Source organism: Chinchilla lanigera, unplaced genomic scaffold, assembly GCF_000276665.1.
Source record: "Chinchilla lanigera isolate Chin_1 unplaced genomic scaffold, ChiLan1.0 scaffold00103, whole genome shotgun sequence".
In the NCBI taxonomy this organism is placed as follows: domain Eukaryota; kingdom Metazoa; phylum Chordata; class Mammalia; order Rodentia; family Chinchillidae; genus Chinchilla; species Chinchilla lanigera.
Genome location: NW_004955504.1, coordinates 617,205 through 634,420, shown reverse-complemented (window position 1 = coordinate 634,420; position 17,216 = coordinate 617,205). Strand labels below are relative to the sequence as shown.

The following is a 17,216-nucleotide window of genomic DNA, read 5'->3' as shown; positions in this document are numbered from 1 at the left end:
CAAGACAGGAACACTGCAAGTTGGAGCCCAACCTGGAGAACTCAAAGACCCTGTCTCAAAAAAATACTAAATTAAAAGGCCCGGGTTGTAGCTCAGGGCGAAGGCCCTGGGTTCAACCCCACCACAAGGTGTTGCACCTGCGCACACATGCACACCTGCGCAAACCCTGCCTACTGTTTGGTAACTGAGCTCACAGCTTTGAGACCACAGTGGCGCACGCTCACGGAGGTCACACAGGTGCGTCCCGTGCCCATCCAGCATTCCCAGGTGGCTTCTCGCAAAGGCCGCAGTACCGAGCCTGGATGCACTGCAGGCACCACGCTTGCCGTGGACAGGAGCCGGAGGGCCAGCTGAGGCTCCTTCCCACCCAGCTGCCCCAGGGGCCGGGGTACCCCTATCTTGTGCCCTGAAACACCACAGGATGGGAGCCAAGTGCTCCCCTTGCTCAGGCCCCCCGCCTGAGGTCCATCCTGGAGGCCCTGCTGCTGCTCCTGAGCTCTGGGTCCTCCTTCAGTGCCTCGTCCAGGGCCGGACCAAGAGCTCCAGGACACCAGCCTCTCACGTGTGGCTGGGGTTCCAATACGAGCATCCTGGAGCACAGCCCATGGGCAACAGGCCAGGTGATGAAAGCATTCCGAAGGACAGGGAGGTGGAAGGGGGGTTGCAAGCAGCTGGTGCCTGGCAGGGAGACGTGCCCTGGGGCCACAGGTCACCTACAGAGTGGGCATTGTTGTCCTTTACTGCCACCCCCACAGCCCCTGTGCACGGCCCCCATCACCTGCCCGAGGGCCGTGGGTGTCACCTGCCACACAATACAGGCCAAGAGTGTGAGACAAGTGTGGTTTATTCAGACAGAGATGCTCCCTGCCCACAAACCGCATTCCAGTCCCAGGCACGGACAAATGTGCGCAGAACACCGGGCTGGGGACAGCAGGCCGGGCCACCCCCACACAGGCCGCAGGGTGGGCAGCACAGGCGCCCAGTTGCACAGCCGCGGTCAGGGTCACACAGAGTTCTTCCACGCTGTGCTGGCCCCAGCCACCCCCCTCCGTCTGCAGGACTCAGATCACAGTGCCCAGGAGCCTGGCTGGCGGGCAGAGGAGGCTGGTGTGAGGACTCAGGTTCAAGGGCGGACCCTGAGGTCCTCCCCGAGGAGGAGGTGGCCAGTGTCTCTGGGGAGGGGACGGGGTGCCAGGATCCATTTTGTCACCCTCCATGAATTCCCAGAAAGCCCAATTCACTTTCAGCTTAGATTTCCCGTGGGAAGCGGGATGACTGTCGGTGGTGGCTGAGTGGATGTCCAATCAGAACAGCTTCCTGGGACGGTTGGGGGAGGGAGGGCAGGTGCCCAGCATGGCTCCCAGGTGGCACGAGAGTTGGGGCATCATGGTTGCCGTGTGTCAGGACTCAGGAAGCATTCCCAGCCTCTGGCAGAAAGTGCCCAGGGTTGAGTCCTCTTAGAAACCTGGGGGCGGGTCCTGCCCAGCAAAGCCGCTGAGCTCCACTGAGCTGCTCATCCGGCTGTGCAGCCGGAGCAATGATTAAATGGCTTGGAATTCACAGGCCAGATTGCTAGGCCCGCACCCTCTGCGAAACCAGCCCCAGCCCAGTCTTCTCTGCGTGAGCCTCCTGCCCTCCTCTGGCTTCTCCTCGGGCAGTAAAAGGACCAAGAGTTCCACTCGAGGCTGGTAGGTCCAGGCTACATGGGCTGGGTGAGGGTGAGGGCCAAGGAGCCAGCCCCTCATAAGGGTTGGGCAGCAGTGCGGGGCAGGCCCTGGCTGTGGACCTCGGCATGTGCAGGGCTGGCTTAGCCCACACCAGGGCAACCGGGCACAGTCCATGCTCTGCCACAGCTGCAAGAGCAAGGGCAGAGGGCAGCTGGGCCCTGGGGCGGGAATGTGTGCCATGAACATGTAAACACACGTCTCACACATGTACAGTGGGCACATACATCCACACATCTGTACCTGGTGAACAAACTCAGATGTGATGCACGTGCATTTATATGCACAACACATGCCTCCCACACGTGTGAATATACACATATATGCAGGTTTGTGCACACGTGCAATACTCATGCACACACATGCACTTATGCATGCAAAACGCATCTATAAGCATGCACTACATGTCGCACATAGAAATCTTCAAACATATAATGCATATGTGCACATGGACACAGAAACACAGAAATGCAGACATGCACCTGTATACACACAAGCTCATATGTGTGTACAAATACATATACACACATGCACACACAACACACACACATGCTGTCATGCACAAGCATACCCAAACATGCATCCACATCCACACATGTATGTGTGCACACACGCAATACCCACATGTGCACTGCCAGCCACACACGCCTGCACCACATACACACCCAGATGTATGCACCTATAGGCCGGGCCCACTCAGCCCTTCAGGTCCCCGTTCACGGAGACGGTGGACAGTGTGCTAACCAACCCCTGGCGGTCCGCTGGGCTCTGGTAGCGGCTGCGGATGATCTTGTAGACGGCAAAGCAGGGGATAGTCAGGCAGGGCACCCCAGCTACAACTACCACCACTGCAGTCACCCAGCCCGGGTACAGGACCTTCTGTGACTTCGGGAACTCCACCTGAGGGAGAGGTGGGGTGAGCAGCCAGCAGGCCCCTGCACCCTGTGATGCCCACCTCCCGGTCCTCATGGGTGGAGGAGAACCAGGCTTCCGGGGACTGTGCCCCATCCCACCTCCTGCCCTCTTGGGGACCCATGCACTGCTGCCCAGGCACTCACATAGTTGGGGTCCCACACACTGTATGTGAGCTCCTTGTTGACCTGGATCACGAAGAAGAAGAGGAAGATGACCAGCATGAGGAGTGGGCTGACCACTCTCCACATGACCTGCCAGAAGATGTTGGGTCTGTGCCCGATCATGAACTCGATGTCCCTGTTGAACCTGCGGAAGCCAGAAGAGCGTGTCACCGGCCGCCCTCAGCCCAGAGGCTCTCCTCACTGGACCACAGTGCCCGGACGCTCTCCACAGGGTGGAGGCGGCAGCCCTGGTGTCGCGCAGCCCTTGCCCCTGACTCCGCAGCCAGTGCCCCTGTATGACGAGGGGTCAGGACTTCAGGAAGGAGGAGGGCCACCAGCTTGCCTCCCCGACCCTCCTTCCAGCTCCTGAGGGCAGACGGGGTCACCGCCCCACCCGTCCTGTGCTCAACTTCCACACAGAGGAATTCCCTGTTGGCAGAAACCAGGAGGAACAGGTAGGGTGTGTGTGGGGGTCTGTCCAGGGCCTGCAGGGACCCAGAAGACACTGGGACCCGGGCGGCTGGGGGTCTTGTAGAGCACAGCCAGCAATGTGTCCCTTGGCCTTGTGCCCCCCGTCCTCACATCCTTGGGCTGGCAGCCCTAGGTCCATCCACAGATGGAACCGTGGCAACAAGGCTGCTGTGCTTGAACTGGAGTCCCCACCCCGGCACACAGCTATCCCCACAGCTCCCACTAAATGTTCCTCTCCGAGACCTGGGACATGGAAACACTGACGGCCCCTCCCAGTGCTCAGCCGGCCCTGTCACCGCCCCATCACTGCCCATCCTGACACTCCCTGTCCAAGCACCGTGGGCTCGGAAGAGGATTCCTAAGCAGGTGCTGTCAGCACAGCGCTCACACTCACTTGATTACGCAAGTGCGGCTGCATCCGGCACCGCCCAGCCATAGCTGAGGGTGCCCTGTGAGGTCTGGCTGAGTGGTGCTGGATTCCTGGTGCCCGTGTCCCTGGCCTTTGAGAGGCCCGAGCACTGCCCTGTCCCACCACTACATCCCAGCACCTGGGCGTGGAGTGGGGGCGCAGCACCCAGCCCTTCCCTAAGGGACACCCTGAGGCTCAGGCCCACTGCTGTCCCCTCCCCCTTGCGCTGTCCTCTCAGCCCTGTGCTCCAGCCCCGGGCTGCATCGGAGACTTGATGGGGGCCTCTTGTGTCTGCACTTTCATTCCTGCTGCTGTCTTCCTCCCTGGATGCCCCAGGTTGCTGACACTGTCTCTCGCTCACTCCTGTCTTTGGAGCAGGCTGGGGGCAGCGGGAAGAGGCAGGTGCCCATCTGGATCACTTCCTGACCTCATGCCTGTGCCTCTCTCCACCCAGATGATGCCAGTGTGCCCGTGCGGAGGGAAACTGCAACTGTCACAGCAGGAACCCATGCCCTGGCTCTTCCTGGGCAGGCCGTCGCCTTCCTCCTACCTGTCCACGCCATACACGTACACCACGGCGAACATCTCGCAGAAGGCCACGATGAGCAAGGGAATGGAGCCTGCGTAGCTGTCCAGCAGGGACAGCCAGTACTGGCCCGAGTTCAGCGTGAAGATGAAGGCAACGAGGTAGGTGCCCAGGCAGATGATGCCTGCAGGCCAACAGGGGCAGGGCTGGCCTCAGGGGGAGCTCAACGCAGCCCCCTCCTGGGTGCCTGTCCACACCTGCCATGCACCTACCCGTGAGTAGCTCCTTGGGCCACTTTCCAGGGGCGATCTTGAGGTCCTGCAGGGGCACGACCACGCCCTCCATGTTCCCAAACATGGATGAGAGGCCCAGGCAGAAGAGCATGATGAAGAAGAGCACTGACCACAGCGGGGACACTGGCATCTTGGTGATGGCCTCGGTGAAGGTGATGAAGGCCAGGCCTGTGCCCTCCACGCCCTGCACAGCAGCACACAGTCACCCCAGTGGTGCACCTGCCATGCCTGTCCCAGCAAGGACGGGTGGATCTGGATCATCTCATGAATAACCGGATCTTTTTTCTGGTCTTTGGAGACAGGGTTTCACTGTGAAGTTCAGGCTGGCCTTGAACTTACTTTGTAGCCCAGGAAGGCCTTGAACTCAAAGCCACCCTCTTATCTCAGCCTCCCAAGTACCGGGATGATAGGGGCGTGCGACTACACCCAGCCTAACTGGATTTTGATTTAGTCCCAAAGCACATTTTTAAAAGCTGAACATCGAGAGGGTCCCATGGCCCAGCTTCATTCAGAGCCCCAGCAGCCGAGACTGACTGGCTCCTGTTGGCATCCAGCTGTCCCCACCTGGCCCAGTTCCTGGATGCAGAGGAGTCCCCGAGCACAGCACCGAGACACCGGCCCCGAAGGACTCCGTGGGTTGGGTGTATGTTCATCAGCCAGCACCGGCCTGTCCTAGGGGCCAGAGGTCCTGGTGGCAGAGTATCATCCAGCCATTCTCTGGGGTCGGTGGGCACCCCTAGGCTGAGAACCTCAGCATCCCTCTGCTCTGCCACGCCAGGCGCCCTGCCAATCTTTCATTCCTGGCACAGCTGTTTCACCAGTGCCATCATAGACAAATACAGTGCCAAGCTATAAAAGGGTCACCACCTACTAAAACACAGGAGGTTCCTGACCAACAAACTGCAAGATTCAACTTAGTGAACATTGGCCTACAAAATATACTGGTAGCTGGGCATGGTGGAGCACACCTGTCATCCTAGCCCTCTGCGAGGCTGAAGTGGTAGGATCACAAATTTGAGCCCAGCCTGGGCAACTTAGCGACTTAGCAAGATCTTGCCTCAAAATTTTATTTTTAAAAATTTTTTCTTTTCTCAGAATTTTAAAAAGTGCTGGGAACATAGCTCAATGCCACGGTCCTGGGTTTAATCCCCAGTTCAGCAAAACGCAAACACACAGAAAGAAAAACAGGTCACGATCTGTAGACTTCACCATTAACATGGTACTCAAAAACTTCAGTCACTGTGACAACCATTCCTGGCTTTCCCTGGTCCCCGAGGGCTGAGAGTCACCAGTCCACACCTGGCCTGCTTGTTTAGTACATTCAGATCCAGGGTTAAAAGTCCTTTCCTTTTTAACAGAAGAAACTGCATGCCCCACAGACAGCAGGGACTGCGCCAGTGAGCTGGTGATCTGGTGGGGTGGTCAGTTCAAAGCCCCTGCACCCCTCCCAGGCCACACCCACAAAACCCACCTCCGACAGGAAGGAGTTCATGTCGCAGGTCTGGAACTTGAGCCCCTCGTAGATGGCAGGGTTGGTGGCATTAAACCACTGCTGCATGGCCGCAAAGTTCTCCTGGGTCACGTTGCCCTCCGGCAGGTCAAAGGCGTTGATGAGTGTTAGGATGTTCCTAGAGGAAGGACAGGGCTGATGCCAGCCTGGGCAGGGCCTGACCGGTAGACTGGGCCGGGTGGAGTGAGGGTGGTGGGGTGAGGGGGAAGAGGGGGGTGGGTGGGTTCGGGGGACGGCCCGGTGCAGGGCACAACTCACTGGCTGAAGCAGTCATCGTAGCGCTCAGTGGCGCGGAAGCCGATGATGGAGTAGACCACCGTGGCCGCGAACACAGAGGTGAAGCCGTTGATGATGGACACGATCACAGCGTCCATCTCGCAGTTGTTGCTGTGTGTGAGAGCGGTGTCATGTGGCCCACCGAGCTGTCCCCGGGGAGCACGCTGTTCCTACCCAGAGTGAGGGCGTGGGTGGCGCCTCCACTAGCTCCAGGCCCAGCACAAGGTCTGAGCCCAGCCCAGAAGCCAGCAAGAGACTGAACCCTTTGTGACATGGGGAGGGGACCGGAGCCCACCGGCCTCGCCTACACAAGCAGTGCGGAGAACCCAGTGGCCAAAGGGCCGCCCTGACCCAGACCTGCAGCGGGGACCCTTTCTCCTGCTCCTCTGCACACTTCAGCACATGGTCGCTCCAGAGACCCTCATAAAGCCCAGGACACAGATGGCAGCTGTCAGCTGGGGCTGGCCAGGTGACAGCCTTGGCCCAAGGCAGATAGACAGTGAGCTGAGAAGGCCCGAGGGCGACCCAGCTTGCGCACCCAGGTCTCCAGGGCCCGCCCCCCTGCCGGCTGTGTTCCTGCCACAGGTGTCAGCTAAGGGACACTCCGAGAGCAGCTCCATCCTCAACCCCAGCACTTGGTGGACCCTGCCAGGAGGGGCAGAGCCAGGGGCCGTCAGAGGGAGCGAGTCTAAGGGGGTGAGACGCCACCCCACACTGCTGCCGGCTACTCCAAGAACACTGGACAGTTGAGGGAGCTGGCCTGGGGCTGGAGTCCTGCAGCCACTTGGACACCAGCAGGCCTTCCAGCAACTGACCTGGGGTGACCAGGCCAGCAGCCCATGCTTGCGTGCACACGAACCCCAAGCACAGTGCCCACAGCACCAACCAGGGCAGCCCAGAGCAAACATTACACCTGCACATGCCCGGCAGCTGAGTGGCCGGCACGGGACAGCTGTCCACGCACAGCACACCATCAGCAGAGACGAGCGAGGCAGTGACATGCACAGCGGACACCCTGGCCTCGAGAGAAGCAGGGCATGTGCCCATCAGTGTCCAGGACCCAGTGTCCACAGGCAGAAGGCACAGCGCGGCAGGGTCGGGCCTGGGATGCGTAGTCCGCGGTGAGAATCTCTGGGACCACGGGCTCGTGAGGGTGTAAAGCTGCTGTGAAGCTCACCCGTGCCAGCTCTGCCTGCCCGGCCCGCGTGCAGTGACGCCTCGAGGGTGCCCTTCCCACATCCTCCCCGCGACCTCTGCAGCTGGGATCGAGGTGCAGATGACAACAGATGACAACGGAGCACCTGAGTGCTCCGAAGCCGGCCAGCTCCCACTTCGGGCACTTCCGGCCACGCTCCCCACCGAGCAGAATCCCTACCTTACCCTTCCGCCACGCCCACAGCCACGCTCAGACCACGCCCACCCTAGCTGTCGGGGCACTTCTAGCCTCTGCCTGCCCTCACTACAGGCCGCCCACCAGGCCACACCTCCTTAGGCCACGCCTCCTCAGGCCACACCCCTCACCTTTCCCAGGCGGGCTCCCCGCACAAGAGCGGTGCCCTCTTGCACCACGGGTCTCTGACCACCAACAGCGCCCCTAGCCTAGCAGAGTCTGAGCATACCCGCTGCCCAGTCCATCGGCCCTCGAGGCCCCGCCCCACCCCTCTGCCCCCGCCCCTTCTGCAGCCCAGGCCCCACCCCTCCCCCAGACCCTCCCCTTTCTTCCAGGGGCCCCTGCACTGCTTCCCAGCAGGAGGCTGCGACCCACAGTAGGGCTTTGTTTTCCTGACTCTGTGAGAATTCCTGGTACATACTAGGTGCTGCGGAAACGTTTGCAAGACGGAGCACTGCGCTCGTACCTCCTGGAGCGCCCTAGGCTCAGCATGGAGGCCCTATGCGGGTGGAGTCTGGTGGAAGCACGGGCCTGCAGGGTCCCACCTGGGTCTGTGGGGGCTTTCGGAGCACCACATACCAGGTACTGAGGTACCCGCGTGAGCCGGGGGTGGAAGGTATGGAGACTGGGTCGGCGGGCACCAGGAGCCCAGGGCCTAGCTCCAGGGACCTTGGGAGAGACCCCTCAAGAGCCAGCCTGACTTTGGGTGCTGTGTGCACACGCCCCCAGCAGAGAACCTACACCCTACAGGCAGGGACCGTGCTGGCCGGTGTTTGCACCCTTTCCCACTCACCCTCACACCTGGGGAAACTGAGGCACGGCTCCCTGCACCCGAGAACCTTCCCACCCCAGGACTCACTGCACGGAGTTGTAGCTGGAGAAGGAGATGAGGCCCCCAAAGGCCAGCGAGAAGGAGTAGAAGACCTGGGCGCCTGCGTCCAGCCAGGTCACCGGGTTGGCCAGCTCCCTGATCTGTGTCAACAGAGACCTCAGCTGCACACTGCGTGAGCCAGAGCCACCGAGGCCAAGGAGGGGTGCCGGGGAGGAGACCCGAGCCTGAGGTCGGTCGGGGAGGGCAGGTGGCAGCGGGTTCCTCCCCTGGTGGTGGCTCCTTGCACAAGGAGAGCGAAGTCAGGCTGACCAGCCACACCCTGCACGCAGCGTGAGGACCATGGACAGCCGTCCCTCAGGGCCTGGCCCCAGCGCGGGACTTGCCTAGGTGGCAGCAGACTGCTTCCACCTGTCCTGGGAGCTGGAGTAGAGGTCAGGGCACAGGGGAAGAGAGAGCCTGCCCCACCGGGGCCTCTCCCACAGGTCCAAGCCCAGGTTGGACACAGGGACTCACGTTGGGTGTGAACAGGAAGACGATGCCACTGGTGGAGCCTTTCAGTGTCAAGCCACGGATGAGGAAGATGGTCAGCACGACGTAGGGCAGCGTGGAGGTGATGTACACGGCCTGTAAGTGGGGTCAGAGCATGGGGATGACCAGTGTGGGCAGAGGCCAGACCTCAGGGCGGGGCCCAGGCTCCAGTGCAGGGACATCCCGCTCTGTCCTGTGTCACCACTATTCGGCTCTCCCGACTAGACAGATGTTTAGGGCTACACGAGCTTTTGGAGTGTGTTTGGGAGCTGTCTCGGCTGCACAAAATCCCTGGGCCTCCAGCTGAGCCATTTGGCAGCCCTGACAGAGGGTGTGGGAGCCCCGAGATCAAGGTCCCAAGGACCGGGCACAGCAGGCAGCCTGACCCATACCTTCCCGGTGGTCTCAATGCCACGGATGGTGCACACATACAGGACACTCCAGGCGCAGGTGAGGCACAGCAGAATCCACCACTGGATGGAGCCCGAATGGTCGATGGAGGTGGAGACGTTGAGGGTCTCACGGTACCAGAAGTAGTCTACAGGGGAGCTCCTGGCACACTCGTCCACGTAGCCTGGGGAGGTGGCCATGTGCATGCTTCACGGTGGGGGCACCAAGAGGGCAGGTCCATGTGCACAGGCAGCTCTGGCTCCCAAGCTCCAGAAACACCAGCCAGCCCAAAGCATGGACCAGGATGGGCACACAGATGCACACAAGCACAGCCTGCACACTTGCACACACATGCACGCAACACAGGCATGCATGCGTAGGCACACACACGTGTGGATGTACCTGCATGCTCACACACACATGGACACAAGCACAACCAGGCACACTCATGCACACACTCGTTCATGTGAATGCACCTGCACCCTTGCACACACATGCACTGGCACACTCACTAACTGTGCTGTGTGCGCCTGGCCTTGATGGCCTCCTGCTGCACTGCCTGGCTCCTGTGACCGGTGACGTCCCAGGCAGGTTCCTTGGCAGCGCAGGGGCTGTGGATCTGTGGGGCTCGGGCCTGTGCTGCCCAGCTGCACACCCTGTTGCCACCATGGACTTCTGGCGGCTACAGGAACCATTGTGAGCCCCCTAGGGGAAGAGTCTGCCCAGTGAGCAGTGAGGGGCACCTGGGAGGGCATCTGCCCACCCTTGATCCTGTCCCCTTTGCCCACCACACAGGGAGGGTTTGTGCAGCATGTCCTGTCGGACTTGAGGTCACCAAGGAGGCCACTCGTGCCCTCTGTAGCCTGTGGGTCCCTGTGAGCTGAGCCTGTGTCTCTCTCCTTGGGAGCGGCCCAGGTGGGGGGCACGGGTACAGGCAGCAGAGTGGCTCTTGTGAGTGGGTCCCTCTGTCACAGCCCCTGCTCTCCCTGGAATCCCCAGCGAAAAGATGAAGTGCTCATCTGGCCCCAGGCATGGGCCTAGGGCGTCGCCATGCACACGGCTTCTCCGAGGACAGTGAAGCCTGTCATTGCCCTGCGGCCTGGAAGGGGCTCTGGATCTGGCCAGCCCTGGTCTGTGAGCAGCCGGATCCTAGGAGAGTGCTGGGTGACTGTTCACAAGACGTGACTGCTAGCAAGGCCCTGTCGGGGACAGGGATGGGGACAGCGCGGGGGCTGAGTGCTCACCTGTCTGGTTCTGGTTCAGTGGGCACTCACTCCATGGCAGGGGCTCCTGGAAGGAGTTGAAGAAGTACCACATGACCCAGGCGATGATGGTGTTGTAGTACAGGCCGACCGTGAAGGACACCAGCATGGACGCGATGCCTGTGGGGGCGGGGTGTCACTGTGGGCCACGAGGAGGGCCGCTGGCTGCCGGGTCTGTCTGAGGTCCCTTGTGTGACCTGGGGTTGAGGGGATCAGCATCCTTTCCCTCTCCCCTTTGCCTGTAGCCCGTGGTGTGTCCAGGGGGAGGCCACGGCTCCTGCAGAGGCTTTGGAGGAGCCGGCCAGCCCCAAGACAAGGCAGGGAAAGCCTTGTCCTCGCTGGGGACTGGAGACGGCCGCAGGGAGGGCAGTGGGCAGTGAGTGGGCTCCACCCTCAGGGACAGTGAGGCAGGACTGAGGTGGTCCAGACTCCTGATCTTCAGAAACGTGAGACTCAAAACCCAATGTGTGTGTGCGACTGTGGGAGAGAGGGAGACGGGGAGGAGAGGGGCGGAAGGAGCGGCGGGAGATGTGGTAGAGAGGGCCGAGGTGGAGGGCAGTGGAGGCTGCGAGCCGGGCCCGCTGCTGTGCAGGTGTGGATAGAGCGGGCCCTGCACTGAGCTCCTGGCCCTGGACCCTGCCCTTTGCCCCAGCTCCTGCTGTTTTCTGCCCGCCCGTATTTTGGGACCTCAGTGAGCCGTGGTGTCCTTGATGAAGCGGAAGGGTGCTGCCCAGGTTGGAGCCGGTGAATGAGTGACCAGCCCTGGGGCTGGCTCAGCACTGAGGCCTGGAGCTGGTGTGCAAACAGGAGGTCGAGGGTGGGTGGCCAGCGCCCCCTTCTGGCCCTAGGGCCCTGCAGAGCCCGCTGTGAGCTGCAGGTCAGTCGCTCTGCTCCTCTCTGTGGGGCCACCCTCCCGCCCGGCCCGGCTGTGGGGAATCAGGGCCGCTGCTGCCCTGGCTGGGTCCTGGTGACCAGGACAGCCCAGCCCAGATGTGGGCTGTAAGGATTCTGAGGCCTCTGGAGTGCCAGCCTGGGTCCTCCTGCCCAGGGGTCTGGGAGGCCAGGGGCCCGAGGCACACACCTATGCCTTTCAGAGCGGGGTGGATGGAGCTCCACACGCCCACACTTCCCTTCCGCAGCCGCTGGCCAATGGCGAACTCCAGGTACAGCAAGGGGACGCCCTCCAGGACCAGCAGGATGAGGAAGGGGATCATGAAGGCCCCTGTGGGGAGAAGCAGGCATAGGTCACAGTCAGAGCTGGAGGCTACCTGGGGACAGGCCTTGCTGCAGAGGCCTGCACTGAGGACGGCCACGGCCCGCAACCTCCAGTGAGAAGAGCTTTGGCTGCAAGTAGGGTTGGAGCAGTGTGCACATCCAGGCGGCCACGGGGACCTGGTGCTGCTGTGTCACGGTGGACAGTACCTGTGTACCTGGACAGTGTCACCACCGAGCTGGAGCAAGGCTGTGCAGGGGACAGCCCGGGACCACGGCTGGGCCTCCCAGGTGGGGGCCACCCAGCCCCCGCTGGCTGGGAGCCCCAGAAGCTGAGGGGCTGCTGTGCTGGCCAGCAAAGGGTGCTGGCTTCCACCTGCCTGTAACGCTCATGGGCCATGTCGCCACCCGGCTGGACACTGGGGTCATGCGAGAGAGGCTGGCTCGCTAGTGACCTGGACCCCTGGGGCACACTCTCAGGTGGCATCTGTGTTTGTGGCATCACCTTGTCCTCTAAACAGTGAGGTGCATGCGAATGACCGCGGAGGGCTTCCCCTCTTCTGTCACCTGTAGCCCACCATCCTGCAGCTTCGAGAGAGCCGCCCTTCGCACACCTTCAGTCAGCCCTGTCAACAGTGAGCGTGTGTGCTCCCTTTCTGCAAGAACCGAGTGAGGGAAAGATGTTTAAATGCCATGTATCCTGGCTGGGTGTGGTGGCGCACACCTGTAATCTTGCACTCAGGAGATGGAGGAAGGAGGATCACTGTGAGTTCAAGGCTACCCTGAACTGTATAGTACGACTCACACCAAAATAGGCCGGGCGTGGTGGTGGTAATCCCAGCACGCAGGAGGCTGAGGTAGCAGGATCGTTGCAAGTTTGAGGCCAGCCTGGGCTACAAAGTGAGTTCAAGGCCAGCCTGAACTGCATAGTGAGACCCAATCTCAAAAGGAAAAAAACCAGAACAGTGTCCTGTATCCAAAACAGCAGGGGCAGGGTACAAAGGCAACCTGTGGAGGGGTGAGAAAATTTCTGCTAGCTATGTCTCTGGCAAGAGATCTGTGTCCAGAACATGCCTAAAACTCAACAGCAACAGCAACAAAAACACAAACACCACACAGGACTCGCACAGCCGCTTCTCCAGGGAAGACAGGATGGGCGGAGAAGCACTGAAGGCCGTGCCGCCTTCCTCACCGTTAGGAAAATGCAGGCTAGGGCTGCAGTGGGATATCACCTCACCCCGTTAGGAGCCTCCTATCACAGAGTGGGGCACAGCGGTGCATATTTGTTACCCCAGCTGCTCTGGAGGCTGAGGCAGGAGGACTGAAAATTCAAGGGCAGTGTAGGTGGCATAGCAAGACCTTATCTCAAAAATAGAAGGGCTGGGGGTATAGCTCAGCATTCAATTCCTGGGTTCCATCTCCAGTACTGAAAAAAGAAAGAGGAAAGAAAAAAGAAATAAGCAGAATCAAAATGTGGAGAAGCTGGAACCCCTGTCGGTGAATGTGAGTGGGGACAGCTGCTGTCGAAAACAGGGTGGTTCTTTACCAAAAACCCAAACACAGGCGCTCCTGTGGGACCCAGCACCTCCGCTGAAGAACTGGAAGCGGAACCTCAGATGCTGTTGAACACCACTGCGCCCAGCAGCACTTTGGCAGGCCACAGGGGTGGAAGACCCCCCATGTCCACTGTGACAAACTGCCATCTGCAGGGGATGCCGTTTGGCCAGGAAGGAAGGAAATCCTGACACAGAGCCATCCAGGCGAGCCAGAGGACGGGGTGCTCCTCAGGATGAGCAGGTCGCTGGGACAAACACTGACTCCCTGAGCGCCCTGTGCTCTGGCTGAGAGGACGGGAGGCTGCAGTGGCACGGGACACAGCTTTGGGTCAGGGAGAGAAGAGTGCTCCAGAGGTGGACGTGGTGATGGCCGTGCAGCCTTTTGAATGCACTTAGTGCCACTGAACTGGGAGCATAAATGGCCAGCTCTGCCCGAGGTGGGGTGCAGGCTCAATCCAGCCTGGAGTGCAGTGATTGTCCTCGGGACCCGAGCAGACCTACCAAAGGTCACAGTGCTTTATCAGGACAGAGCTTGGGGCTGACGCCTTGAGGTGCCTGAGGTTGGGGTGTGCAGACCCAAGACTCCGCTTCCCTGGACACCGAGGCTCCGGCCAGGGACCCTGTCCACTGGGACCCCCTGCTGTCCCCAGGAACTGCACTGCTCAAAACCTCAGGAGTTCCAGCCTATGGGCAAGGCTAGGCACACAGTGGGGCTGCTTTCCTGGGTGACAGGGCTGGAGGAGGAGGTGCGGGAACCGCAGAAGGGGCCTGGGATGGGGCCTGTGTGGGCAAAGGTCCCTGAGCAGGGCGACCTGTGCTGCCTGGAGTCACAGGCATCCGCTCTGCACACAGACGATGGACACTCAGGCAGAGCAGGGCAGCCAGGGACCTGACTCCAGGGAAAGTGCAGAGGAAGGGAGGTGAGCTCAGCCCGGAAATGCAGCTCTGTCTGTCTGTTGGGGAAGTTTCGAAACTAGGAAGAAAGTCAGGAAAAGTGTGTGCGTGACGGGGGGAGAAGCAGGCAGGACAGGAGGAGGAGACAGAGGAAGAGGAGGTTTTGGAAAGACTGCTGGCTGCCAGCGGCTGTGTGGTCCTCCGAAGGGGCGGCCCTGGGTCTGCACCCACCCAGCCAGGTACCTGCCCCCTCGTCCACTGCCAGCGCCCCCCCTGTTCTGAGTCCATGCTTGCCACAGCCTCAGATCCCCCAGAGCCTGTGGAAGGGACCTATGTCCCCCAAGTCCTTGAAAAGACTGCTTCTCTGAAGTCCCAGCGACAACCCAGGGCCACTGCAGGCCCTCTCTGCTGGTTCCTGCCGGCCATGCAGAGCTGCGGCTTGGATTAAAGTCCTCGGGACCCACACTGTGACCTCGAGAGCACTTTTGAGGAGACCAGATCGAGTCTTGCTGTCTGTCTGTCCCACCCCCCTGAAGTCTCCTGGCTTCATTCCTTCAGGCCGTCATCTGTCTGAGGGTGTGGTCCGATGAGCACCCATGCCTCCAGCAGGGACGACCTGCCCCAGTGCGCTGCCATTGCTCAATGGTGTTGGCAATGGAGGAGGTGACCCAGCCTCAGAGGGGCAGGGTGGCCTGTCCAGGGCCTTCGGTAAGCAGCCTGTGAGTGTGCGCTCGGTAGTGGGGCCACCATGGGCCCTGGGCTTCCCAGGACCTTGCTCTGCCCTCACTGGCCCCCTCTGGGCCCTGATCCCACTGTCTTTTGAGGGTCCAAGCACCAGTCCTCAGCACTACCCACTGTACAACACACCATACTGTGTCCTCAGAGGCCCACCGGGCTCTATAAAGTGCCACGGTCCCCAGCTTTGTGGCTTGGAGCAGCCACCTATGAGGCTGGGGTCTCCACAAATTCTCCCCCAAACGCAGATTGGAGAGCTTGCTCCCCTGGCAGACAGGTGTCCGAGCCTCGCCTACATCCTGGACCACTGCACAGCCCCCAGGTCCCTGACTCCAGGGGTCCCTGCCACCCAGCTTTCCCCACTGTGCTGTCTTGCTTCTGCTCATGGCATAGACCCCAGCAGGCTGGCGGGCAGGGGAGGGCTGGGAGTAGGAGATCCGGACGCCCAGCCTGGTTCTGCTGGGGCCCAAGGCCCTGGACCAAGACGGAGATGGCCGCGTGGCACACAGCTCTCAGGCGGAGCCGTGGACACACTGGCATCTCTCAGGGCCTTCACATCCCAAGGCTGTGGGTGCGGCCATACATCCTCATCTGGGTCTCTCTGGAAGTGTCTGTGACACCCTGCCCCGAGGTACACGGCACCTGCTGAACAGGTTCCAGGCCAGCACAGGCCTGCCCGGCTGCCCTGCCCCCGGAGCCTGGCGCCGAACCCAGCCGGAGCCCCGGGTCAGAGTGGTATGGAGGGTCCCACCCCAGCCACCTGCATGCCGCGTTCTGGGGACAGCCGTGCTGAGGTTTAAGGCCACCTGTAGGGGCCACGCTTGTGACCACAGCAAATGTGCCCACCGGACCTCCTGGGTGCATAGCTGGGACCACTGGGGGGGGCTCAGACCCACACTGGATGGGGGAGGTGGTGGGGGTCCACCCCAAGGAGCACAGCAGCGGCATGGGATAAGCCTGCCAGTGAGAGTGACGGCGCTGCTCCCCGGCTCCGGGCTGCCTGCCCTACACTGAGGCAGCCCTGTCCGGCCCTGTCCCCTCCTCCGCTCACCCTCGGGCTCGGACTCAGCCCCAGCTCCTCATCTCTTCCTCTTCTCTCTGTAAATGGGGTGCTGAGGTACACGGGGCCCCCAGCTCTGACACTGGGTACGTGGGGACCCTGCTGTGATCTCAGACTGTTGAGGGTTTGTGGGATGGCACGCGACTTCGGAGTGCAGAGGTAAGTAGGACTTTTTCTGTGACCTCGGGAGTGAGGGCACAAGGGGACCCACTGGGACCTTGGAGTGCTGAGGACACATGGGTGCCCCGTCTGTGACTTGGGGTGCCGAGGGCGTGTGGGGGCCCTACTTGTGTCCTTGAGGTGCCGGCAGTGTGTGGGGCCCCACCTGCAGCCCCGGGCTGTGCCGTCCTCGCTGGCCGCCCTCCCTCACGCGCGGCCCAGACGCAGCCTACCTCCTCCGTGGCTCTGGCACAGGTAGGGGAAGCGCCACACGTTGCCCAGCCCCACGCAGAAGCCCACACAGGTCAGCATGTACTGGGCCTTGTTGTCCCACTGGGGCCGTGAGCTAGCCTCCTTCTCCTCAATGGTGTCCAGTGCGTCCAGGGACGGGATTCGGTCCTCCAGGCCGGGGTTGGGCAGCACAAGCCGCACCATGGTGGTCGCTGGCTGAGCAGGGCTGGTGTGTCGGGCAGAGCAGGAGTGGGTGAGTGGTAGGCTGGAGCCCGGGTGCTTTATAGAGAACCTTTGGCACCTCGCCCCAGGCACCTGGGCAAAAGGAGGCGTCAGCAAATCCACGGGGCGCGTCCTGCGCTGTTAATGCCTTATCTGTGAGGTCCTGCTGGTCGGAGCCGCCCCCCTCCCCGCCCGGTCCCTCCCCCTGTGCAGACACCCAGCGGCCACCCCTGGGAGCCCCAGCCTCCTTCCTCTTGCCTGGGGTCTGGTTGCACACCCTGCTGTGGAGGGTCCCATCCCAGCCCCCAGCACAGGTGGCAGATGAGCTCCCCAACCCCGGCTCAGTGGGGCCATGAAGGGCTGTTCTTGTGAGAGCAGAGCTTGCCCGTCTGGCTCCAAACCCTTCTGGAGGGCTGGGCCCCTGACTGGTGGGAGATGGTGCCCCAAGCCTAGGAGGGGC

General features: G+C 61.4%; 1 protein-coding gene across 2 annotated transcripts; it reads right to left on the bottom strand.

The window, feature by feature from the left end:
- Positions 1–826: 826 nt before the first annotated feature.
- Positions 827–16,738, bottom strand: Slc6a19 (solute carrier family 6 (neutral amino acid transporter), member 19). 2 transcript variants are annotated; one of them, XM_005407040.2, is made up of 12 exons: positions 16,537–16,738; positions 11,769–11,909; positions 10,670–10,807; positions 9,428–9,609; positions 9,021–9,131; positions 8,535–8,647; positions 6,268–6,396; positions 5,971–6,127; positions 4,479–4,683; positions 4,231–4,390; positions 2,783–2,945; positions 827–2,624 (listed from the first exon to the last, which is right to left on the bottom strand). In XM_005407040.2, exons 1-12 carry the CDS (start codon positions 16,736–16,738, stop codon positions 2,421–2,423), a joined length of 1,905 nt encoding a protein of 634 aa, XP_005407097.1. In that variant the 3' UTR covers positions 827–2,420. The 2 variants fall into 2 exon arrangements, with proteins under 2 accessions (XP_005407097.1, XP_005407098.1); XM_005407041.2 differs by lacking the exon at positions 16,537–16,738 and adding an exon at positions 16,136–16,265.
- Between the last annotated feature and the right edge of the window lie 478 nt (positions 16,739–17,216).